The sequence below is a fragment of the Chelonia mydas genome, chromosome 1, assembly GCF_015237465.2.
Source record: "Chelonia mydas isolate rCheMyd1 chromosome 1, rCheMyd1.pri.v2, whole genome shotgun sequence".
Lineage (NCBI taxonomy): Eukaryota > Metazoa > Chordata > Testudines > Cheloniidae > Chelonia > Chelonia mydas.
This window is the reverse complement of record NC_057849.1, coordinates 259,682,872-259,693,518: the sequence shown is the minus strand read 5'-3', so window position 1 is coordinate 259,693,518 and position 10,647 is coordinate 259,682,872. Positions and strand designations below refer to the sequence as shown.

The 10,647-nt window shown below is 46.0% G+C and overlaps 1 protein-coding gene across 4 annotated transcripts in view; it reads left to right on the top strand.

Annotated features, from left to right (window-relative positions):
- The first annotated feature begins 2,064 nt into the window (after nucleotides 1-2,064).
- The window catches only part of UBN2 (ubinuclein 2), a 108,361-nt gene continuing 99,778 nt past the window's right edge, over nucleotides 2,065-10,647 (top strand). For 3 of the 4 annotated variants that reach the window (XM_043544539.1, XM_043544533.1, XM_037883204.2), the window contains exons 1-2: nucleotides 2,065-2,556; nucleotides 9,756-9,848. In XM_043544539.1, coding sequence (XP_043400474.1) covers nucleotides 2,092-2,556; nucleotides 9,756-9,848 — 558 coding nt within the window. In that variant the 5' untranslated portion in view covers nucleotides 2,065-2,091. The remainder of the gene's footprint in view (nucleotides 2,557-9,755; nucleotides 9,849-10,647) is intronic. The other variant, XM_037883211.2, reaches the window with a different exon arrangement.

The window sequence follows — 10,647 nt, the reverse complement described above, 5'->3', positions numbered from 1 at the left end:
TTTTCTTTCAAGTTATCAGTAACTCAGAACCAGGCAATGCCCTTCCTGAGGGAGTGCCATTCCTGTTCCCCTTTTGCCCACTTGATCTCTAACTAGGTTATAGCTATTGTTTTTTAACATTCCAGTTGTGCAACTCATGTCATCAAGTTTCAGTAATATTAACTATATCAAACTTAGGCTCATAAATGAGGAATTCCAAGTCTACTTATTTTGCCCAGGCTCCTAGCTTTGGTATATAGCCAATGAAAGAATTCATTCTCATCACGTCCTTTGGTACCTTGATTAATGTTCTCAACATTAACAACAAGGAGTCCGGTGGCACCTTAAAGACTAACAGATTTATCTGAGCATAAGCTTTTGTGGGTAAAAACCCCACTTCTTCAGATGCATGGAGTGAAAATTACAGATGCGGACATAAATATTCTGGCACATGAAGAGAAGGGAGTTACCTCACAAGTGGAGAACCAGGGTTGACAGGGCCAATTCGATCAGGGTGGATGTAGTCCATTCCCAATAATAGATGAGGAGGTGTCAATCCCAGTAGAGGCAAAGCTGCTTTTGTAATGAGCCAGCCACTCCCAGTCCCTATTCAAGCCCAAATTATTGGTGTTAAATTTGCAACATAAGTGGGCATATCTTCCCTCTTTTTACCCTCTCCTTTTGTTATTAGTTTACAAAAGGAGAGGACAAAAAGGGGAAAGATAGGAGTACTCAGTCAGATCTTGAAGATAACTAATGGTTCCAAGATTGGTTCACATAGTTCCTTAAGTAAATCTGAGGTGGATTTCATCAGGCCCAGACAATTTGAATACATCTAATTTATCATAATATTTCAACCTGTTATTTTCCTCTTCTGGTTTGTGTTCCTTTTCTCTTATTGTTAACATTGTGTTAAACATCTAGACATACCTTTTCAGTGAAGACTGGGAAAAAAAGGTATTAAACACCTCAGCCTTCTCAGTGATGGTGTCATCCATTATTCACAGGCCTCTCCAGTGAAGTAAGGCCTTTCACTTTCCTTCCTCTTTCTCCTAATGTATTTTAGGCTCACTTCTGATTACTTTTTATGTCCCTTGCTAGCTGTAACTCTGTGCTATGTCTTAGCCTTTCTGTTTTATCTCTACATCCACGTGCTAGTCTTTTGTACTCCTGGCAATCTGTCCATGTTTCCACTTTTTGTAAAATTCTTTTTTGATTTTCGGGTTATTAAAGAGCTCCTGCTGCAGCCATATTGGTCTCATTCTCTCCTGTCTTTCCCCTACAGCGGGATACTTTCCTGTTTTGCCTTCAAAGATGACAGCTGAGCCCTCCTGGCCGGCTTTCGCAAGGGGTAGGACTGGGGCCGGCGCTCCTGCAGCAGGAGAAGGATTTTACTAAACCAAAGTGTGCAGTCCCCAACGGGGCCGGGGCTCGCTGGGTCCCGGGGGGAGACCTCCGCTGGTGGTGCTGTGAGGAAGGCCCAATCCGGGCAGCTGAGTGAAGCGGGTCAGGACTCAGGAGCCAGCCCTTCCCCAGCCGCGTCACACGCACCCGCACCGGACGGGCCCCGCCGCTCCCTGGGGAAGGGGGGATGAGGGACGCCTCTGGCGGCGCGCCCGGCAGCCGGGCCCAGCGTTACGCGCTGCAGCCCCGCCATGGGGGTCACGGTGCGGCCAAGGTCCGTGCCCCTCGCAGCGAGGCGCCCCCGCCGTCCCACTAGCTCTATGCGAATCCCCCGCGCCGTGACCTCCGCGCTCCTGGCCCTTTAAGAGCCGTACCGCAGGCAGCGTGCGTATTTCCAAGGCAACTGTGGGCGGGAGCTGGCGTCAGCAGCAGCGTGTGGGCGCTAGGGCTGCCGTGACGTAGCAGTCGATGAGCAATAACAACAGCGACGTGGGGCGGTTCGCCCGTGGCCCATGTCGTCTTGCGCATGCGCGGCTTAGCGGCCTGCTTCTATTTATGTGGGGGGGCTCCAAAATGGCGGCGGTGGTAGCAGCGAGGAGAACGTAGGGGGCAGTTCCGATCGGGGGGGGAGGGAGGAGGAGCCGGCGGGGGAGTGTCGCCGTACGGGTGAGGCGGGGGGCCGGTGAGCGGGGGGGTGGGGGTCGGAGGATGGCGGAGCCGCGTCGGGTGCCGTTCATTAGTCTGGCACCCGTGAGGCGACGAGAGGGCGAGAGCCCGTCCCTGGAGCGCGAGCCCGGGGGCCGCGAGCCGGAGCAGCAGCTATTGCTAGGGCGCGAGGGGGTGCCGCCGCCCGACCAGCAGCACGAGCTCTCCCGGGCGGAGCCACAGGCTCAGCTGCCGCGCGAGACCAGCCCCCGGCCGGAACCGCCGCGTGAGACCAGCCGGCCTGAGCAGCAGCGCGAGCCCCCACGGCCGGAGCCGCCGCCGCCGCCGGCGCCGCAGCAGCAACAGCCCCAGCAGCAGCGCGAGAGCAGCCGGCAGGAGCCGCCGCCGCCGCAGGAGGCGCCACCGCCACGCCAGACGGTGCGCCTGGAGGTGGTGCTGAAGGACCCAACCGAGGAGAGCTGCGTGGAGTTCAGCTACCCCGAGCTGCTGCTGTGCGGGGAACCGCGGGTACGGGACCCCAACTCCGCCCCGGGGACCTGCGCACAGCGCCCACCGCACGGCCGCCCCCCCCCCCCCACTCCCCGCCCTCGGAGCGGGGTCTGCTCCCTCTCCCCGCCCGGCTCAGAGCCGGCCGCGCCCGCAGCCTCTCGGCCCCGGCGGCGCAGATAAGGCGGTTGTTACTGAGCGACTTTTAGCCTGGGGGCGGGCCCCGCCGGAGATGGATCGGGCAGCGCGCTGCTGAGGAGCCCAGTTGCCCTGCTCCTCTGCCGTGTGCCTTGTGCGGAGGACGGGGCTCCATCTCCGCACTTGCTGGCTGGTGTCTGCGGCACGAGTCCCCTCCTTGGGCTCCAGTATGCTGCCCCAGTGCGTGGGGGAGACCTTGCTATTACTACATGTCTCTCCCAGGTCTTTCTCCCCTGTGAGTGGGTCAAGTGTTGCCTTTCCAGCAGTTGTGAGCTCTTCCAAACAGCTGCAGAGTGAAACTGACAGCTCCTGTCAGGTCACAGTTGTCTGCAAGGTTTTGACCAGCAGGATGAAACTGAGTCAGAGCTGTGCCAGGGTCTTGGCTTGGCAAAAGTACAGTGTTAGCAGTAGCAGTGCTGGAGGCATGTGTCTGTAGATTCAGGCTTATTTGGAATGTTAGAACTGCTGAAAACTTCACCTAATGGGAAAAACCCCTGAATTCTGGAGGGGACACCCCACAACTGGTGGGCTAGGCCCCTGAACTCCCCAAGAAAAGCTTCCCCTTTGGCACTGGGGAGTGGATTACAAAAAAGCTTGTGGATACATCTTTATGGGAGCTAGGCAGCACCTGCTGCTCACTAGAGACCAGCATGTGGCGCAATGCTAAAGTAGATACTCTAGGGCTATCCTGTTCTTATCAGTTCTTGAGTGTTGAATGCTGCCCATCACCATAATATCTGAGCATTTTTTTGTATAATATTCTGGCAGTAGTGAAGTTGTTAGAGGACTCCTGTAATTGTTGCTTTTCTTTCTTTTAATATATAGAAAATTCTGGGGTATGTTTTCTCTTTTTTGGGGAGGTGGGGTGAGGAAAGGGGGTAGCTAACATCATTCTGGTTATGGTGGATATATTGATTTCAAAAGGCTTAAATGCTGTTGTCTGTAGCACCACTAGACTTGGAAAACCAGAGCATTGGGTAGATAAGCCCCGGGCTCTCCTTCAAAGCCTTTCAAGAAGGTGGTACTGCAACCTTACTTTCTACCCCCCTTGATCTTCTGCTCTGTTTGGAAGGAATAGCATCACTTTCTCCTTGAAATATAGAGGGATAACAGACAATCAACAACTTCATTCTTAATTATTTCTGTGGAATCTGCTTTCCAAAGTGAGATCCCTCCCTATAGCTACTGTGAGAATACAGTGCCAGTTCAGGCTACTTTAAATGGCTGGTCTGCACTTTACTGGAAAAGTGTATACTGCATATGGGGCTGTATGGAATATTACAGTTATCATCTTTGTTCACTGTTCTGATATGAACATTAAGGAGTGTTGGGAGAGGGGGTTGGAAATTGATGTTAAATGTTCAGAGTTTTGTGTTTGTGGAGGTTAACTTCTTCACAACTTTTCTTTAGCCCAGTTTTTCTTGAAGGTCTTAATATATTTAATTCTGATAACTTCTAATAGTCATATCTGGCTGGTAGGTGATAATCTGATATACTTCCTTTCCACATCTCTTTTCCCTCTTTGAAAGCAAGAGAGTATGAATTACGAGTTTTGACCATTGTTAGTGATTGTGCTGACAAGGGTCTTGCCTACACTAAAATAACCATATTGCTTTAACTATGCCAATATAGTTAAAGTGTAAACTTCTGCCTGTATGCATATGGATATACTAGTTTAAAGGTGCATTACATCAGTATAGCTATTCCTCTAAGGGAATGGGAATAAGCTATACTAGTCCGAGTCCACCCTGGGATAGTACTGGTATACCTATAATGGTTTAAAAAAATAATGCCCCTCACTGATAGTTATACCAGTACAACTTTCACATGTAGACTAGTTTAAAAAATATTGGCAGGCTAGTGGATTTTAGTACCACTGGGATGAGAAGGAACATGTTTCACGTTAGGTATCAGAAAAGACAAGAATTATACATGCGCTTAGAAATCAGTGCTGTTTATCAATTCCCTGCAGAGTCCTGCTTTATAATAATAGATCATGATCTCTTCTCTCCCCTGAACAGTGTGAAACCATCAAATGGTGAGATTTTTTCCATAAAGAACCTCCATCCTTTTGGAAAAAGAACAGGAATACTTGTGGCACCTTAGAGACTAACAAATTTATTTGAGCATAAGCTTTTGTGGGCTACAGCCCACTTCATCAGATGCATAGAATGGAACATATAGTAAGAAGATATATATACACATACATATAGAGAACATGAAGAGGTGGAGTAAGAGGCTAATTAATTAAGATGAGCTATTATCAGCAGGAAAAAAATTTCTACTGATAAAGCTCATCTTAATTAATTAGCCTCTTACTCCACCTTTTCATGTTCTGTGTGTGTGTGTGTGTGTATATATATATATATATATATGTATAATCTTAGAATCATAGAATAACAGAGTTGGAAGGGACCTCTGGAGGCCATCTAGTGCAACCCCTTGCCCAGAGCAGAACCAATCCCAACTAAATCACCCCAGCCAGGGCTTTGTCAAGCCTGACCTTAAAAACTTCTAAGGAAGGGGATTCCACCACCTCCCTAGGTAACGCATTTCAGTGTTTCACCACCCTCCTAGTGAAAAAGTTTTTCCTAATATCCAACCTAAATCTCCCCCATTGCAACTTGAGACCATTACTCCTTGTTCTGTCATCTGCTAACACTGAGAATAGTCTAGATCCATCCTCTTTGGATCCACCTTTCAGGTAGTTAAAAGCAGCTATCAAATCCCCCCTCATTCTTCTCTTCCGCAGACTAAACAATCCCAGTTCCCTCAGCCTCTCCTCATAAGTCATGTGTTCCAGACCCCTAATCATTTTTGTTGCCCTCTGCTGGACTCTTTCCAATTTCTCCACATCCTTCTTGTAGTGTGGGGCCCAAAAGTGGACACAGTACTCCAGATGAGGCCCCACCAGTGTCAAATAGAGGGGAACGATCACGAACCTTGATCTGCTGGCAATGCCCCTTTTTATACATCCCAAAATGCCATTGGCCTTCTTGGCAACAAGGGCACACTGTTGACTCCTATCCAGCTTCTCGTCCACTGTCACCCCTAGGTCCTTCTCTGCAGAACTTTTGCCTAGCCATTCGGTCCCTAGTCTGTAGCGGTGCATTGGATTCTTCCATCCTAAGTGCAGGACTCTGCACTTGTCCTTGTTGAACCTCATCAGCTTTCTTTTGGCCCAATCCTCCAATTTGTCTAGGTCCTTCTGTATCCTATCCCTCCCCTCCAGCGTATCTACCACTCCTCCCAGTTTAGTGTCATCTGCAAACTTGCTGAGGGTGCAATCCACACAATCCTCCAGATCATTAATGAAGATATTGAACAAAACCGGCCCCAGGACTGACCTTTGGGGCACTCCGCTAGATACTGGCTGCCAACTAGACATGGAGCCATTGATGACTACCCGTTGAGCCCGACAATCTAGCCAACTTTCTACCCACCTTGTAGTGCATCCATCGAGCCCATACTTCTTTAACTTGCTGACAAGAATACTGTGGGAGACCGTGTCAAAAGCTTTGCTAAAGTCGAGGAATAATACGTCCACTGCTTTCCCTTCATGCACAGAACCAGTTATCTCATCATAGAAGGCAATTAGATTAGTCAGGCATGACTTTCGCTTGGTGAATCCATGCTGACTGTTCCTGATCACTTTCCTCTCCTCTAAGTGCTTCAGAATTGATTCCTTGAGGACCTGCTCCATGATTTTTCCAGGGACTGAGGTGAGGCTGACCGGCCTGTAGTTCCCAGGATCCTCCTTCTTCCCTTTTTTAAAGATGGGCACTACATTAGCCTTTTTCCAGTCTTCCGGGACTTCCCCCGGTCGCCATGAGTTTTCAAAGATAATGGCCAATGGCTCTGCAATCACATCCGCCAATTCCTTGAGCACTCTAACACTCTTTTTACTATATGTTCCATTCTATGCATCTGATGAAGTTGGCTGTAGCCCATGAAAGCTTATGCTCAAATTTGTTAGCCTCTAAGGTGCCATGAGTACTCCTGTTCTTTTTGCGGATACAGATTAACATGGCTGCTACTCTGAAACCCATCCTTTTGAAGTGGTCCTTTGAGTTTTCATTCCTCCCTTCCTCTTTTGAAACTGTTGAACAGTAGAGGCTTAAAAAAGAAGTGTTAAGGTAAAGACAGGAGTGAAAGTCTGCTCGGTTAAATGAGGATAACAACAAAGGGGGAAAACAGTTGTTATAGAGGAGCAATTGTGACTCCATAGCTACTAGTATTGAATTTTTCACTTAAAGCAAGGAGATATGAGACAAGAGGGTAGCGCTGCAAGATACAGGGGCCATAGGCCTTGGGGTGATAATAATCTCTTTTGGCCCTGCTGTCTTTCAGTCTGATACTTCTCACTTTTCTGTATATATCACAGATGTAATTTTTCAAAGCAAACTAAAATATCAGGGAAATGGCTTTCATGATGTTAAAACAGAACTGATTATATTTGTCATCTAGAAGAGCCACACTAACATTTTGCCAGTTAATGCAATGAGGAAAATATCCTTATTAAAATGAGGCTTAAGAACTAACACCCTTATCCTTTATGGCTCTTTCAATAGAATCTCTTTGGGCCTGTTTCTTCCTTTTCAGCAGAGATTAAAGTTATTAGCAGTGTATCTCTCTCTCTCTCTCTTTTTTTTCTTTTTATAAGTAGTAGTTTTAGCTTTTAGAATTCAGCATAATTTTTAGCAATATATCAGATTTTAAAATAAGGTCTTTATATAAACTTGTTGAGTTTTACACATTATTATTGCACAAGGAAGATTAGTTTTTGAAAGCTTTTGTTTGCTGTCCACTTGCGTATAAGGAGTTGCTGAACTTCACCGTAACTGTTCCCAGTGAAAGTTTGGTGTTGCGTAACAAGATAGGGAATACGCCTTTCCATCTTACGGTGTCTGATAGAATTGGAATAGCCTGAGAGGAATCCCCAAGAGACAGAAGATTACTGCAAGAAGTGGAAGGGCATTTCACAGTTTTCTCTCGTACATATTTCCAAAGGAAGTTATAACTTTTAAATGTCACTATAATAATTGACCCCTTGTTGGCATACTAAGCAAAGATCCCAAAAATGTAATGGCCATGAAGAGTGAATTCCTTTTTCTGGCCTAGAGATGGGTTTCCCACCCTGAGAAAGAAACAGATGGTGGGTTTACATGGAAGAAATTTATGCAGCCCTTGCTCTGTTTTTCCTCTGGATAGATGGAGAACTTAATTTGTCAAGGCTTTTAGTTTAGCGCTGACAAGATGTGCTGTAATAACTCTGAGTATGAAAGATTGTTGCGTGTGATTAGCAGGATGTCTTGGTAAGTTGCAGTGGTAGTAGTTGTCCTTAAATGTTAAGAAGTCTGAGGTATTAACTAACAAAGGTGATATTACAATCTAGTGTGGCTTTTCGGGGTCCCAACAGGAGGGAAATTAACCTAGAAATAAAAGGCTGATATATGCCATTGCAAGATTGTGCTTGTTAAGTTGTTACCTCTGCTGCCAATGTTTTGTCTTCACGTAACATTTAAAGTATAAGATGTGTTCTCTAACTTAAATATAGACCATGATTTTTCCATTTAGGAATGAAAGTGACCAAGGGGTTAAGTTTAGTTAGTCCTGCAGTAAATTTTTGATACCGTTACAGAATGGTATCAATACCAGATAAGTAATTTCTTCTACCTCTTCTCTAAGCACTTGGTTCAAAATCCCTGTGAACTTTAGAAATGTGGGCCTTGCAGACCTACTTCACCGTGGCCCTATCACATTGAATAAGATAACAGTTCACAATCCTTTGTTGGGCTAGAATTGCAACTATTTGGTCCTAGTTTGGTCTTCCATGTCCTAATTAGAGAAGGCACTTATCTTTTTGTAAGTTTAGAATGTCACTAATTTTCTTACCCTGAAGCGCTAAAATAAAACTAGAATAGAAAGGCCAGGCTCAGTAAAATTAGTTGGCATCCATTAATGATTGCATTAGCCTGAAAAAACATTTTGTGGACCATTTTAGTATTTTTTGTTACAGCTCCCCCATTCTATTGATGAAATCTTGTCTGAGGAAAGTAATCCGGCTTCCTTTGCTACCCCTTACTCCCAAACAAAAATCCTTATATTCTTGTCTTTCCCCCCACCCGGTCCTTACGTCAGTATCTCCACAGCTGGGTGAAAATGGCTTTTTTGAAACCAGTACCTCTTTCCTGCTTATTTGTACAGTGAAGTCATAATCTCTAGTTTGCAACATCCCTGTGGCTGCCATAGCAGCAGATGCGGACAGTGATGAGCTGCCAAAAGCTGAAGAACCGGTTCCTTCAGTCGCTCCGGGTCTTCGGTGGCACTTCGGCGGCAGGTCCTTCACTCGCTTGGGGTCTTCGGCAGCACTGAAGGATGTGCCGCCGAAGACCCGGAGCGAGTGAAGGGCCTGCCGCTGAAGTGCCGCCGAAGACAGAGAGCACCGCTGGGTGAGTAAAAATTCAAGAGATTCTCAGGGGAGCCTCCCCAGCCGAGAGCTCAGGCGGGCCAGACAGGACCGAATTTGCCCACCCCTTTAACAACCGGTTCTAAACCGGCTTCAAAATTTAACAACCGCTTCGTGCAAACCGGCTCCAGCTCACAACTGGATGTGGACAGTATGTACTGTGACTCCTTATTGTTTGGAGGAGCCAGGAGGAGATGGTGAGAGAATGCAAAGGGAATTACCCTCTTTTCCATTTTGGCTATGCTTTGAGCGTCATAGTTCTTTTGCATTGCTTCCATGCTGAAAATATACCAAGTTCATCTTTTTATCATCCCAAAATGTCACATCACAAAGGTGTTGATAAACAATAAGGGAGTACATTTGGTTGGAGGTAATTCTTCCTTTTGTTGCTCCTCAAACCACAGTTCTCCCATTTCTGCTAAATGCTGAGACTTGCCAGGTAGGATAATTACTTGGGCAAATGGGTATTCTGTACCTTGGAATATGCCTGATTTCAGATATGCCAGCAAAAGTGTTATGAACTGAAGTGTAATTTCCACCTCTCTTCTCTCAGAAGAAACCTGCCCACTCAGAAGATCCATTTAATGATGAACAACGTGAGCGGTATGAGGTGGAAATGCTGGCCAAGAAATTTGAGGCAAAATATGTGAGTATTTTAGCAGAGCTACTGTAACACCCCATTTATTAGTAACAACATTGGTTGCTAACGTTTTCAGGTTTTTTTGGGTATGGTTGCTACTCTGACTTCGCAGCTGATTCTTATAACTATATCAGTCAGGTTTCTCATCTTATTTAATTTGCTCAGTTTGTAATGGACACACTTTCAGTCTGATAACTAATAACTATGCTAATGAAAAAAACTCAACTAGATATTATCTGTGCCTTGGAACATATCCTTAGGTGAGTTCCCTAAGCAAATACCTGCACCTGTTATACAGGGGTCTGTACTCATGGTAGATCTCTCAAGGGAAGAAGTCAATTGCACCTCTTCAGTACTGGATGGGAAATCTCAGAGGAAAAACGTATGTGCTGCAGAATACAAGGATGGTGACAATAGATGGTACTCTTCTCTCTCTATTTGTACCGGTGATGCAGACCACTCTGCAAGAGGATTTTTCTCCCCACGCTACCATCACAGTCCACTTGTCCAAGTCTTCAGATGTGTCAGTCATTATTTAATGCCTTTTGTCAGGCAGCTGCTTCATCAACAAAAACCCCCAGAAATTCTGATGGTGCAATTTTTTTGGATGAAAGATAAAAATGTAGGTACTGACCACTGTGGTTATCGTGATTAAGACCATGATTTTGCCACGGGTATTTTTATTAAAAGTCACAGACAGGATATGGGCAATAAACAGTAAATCACAGAAATGTACACATACTAATGCAGTTTTCACTAAATCAATACAGAAGCTTTTATATTGCCTATTAAACCTTATAAAATT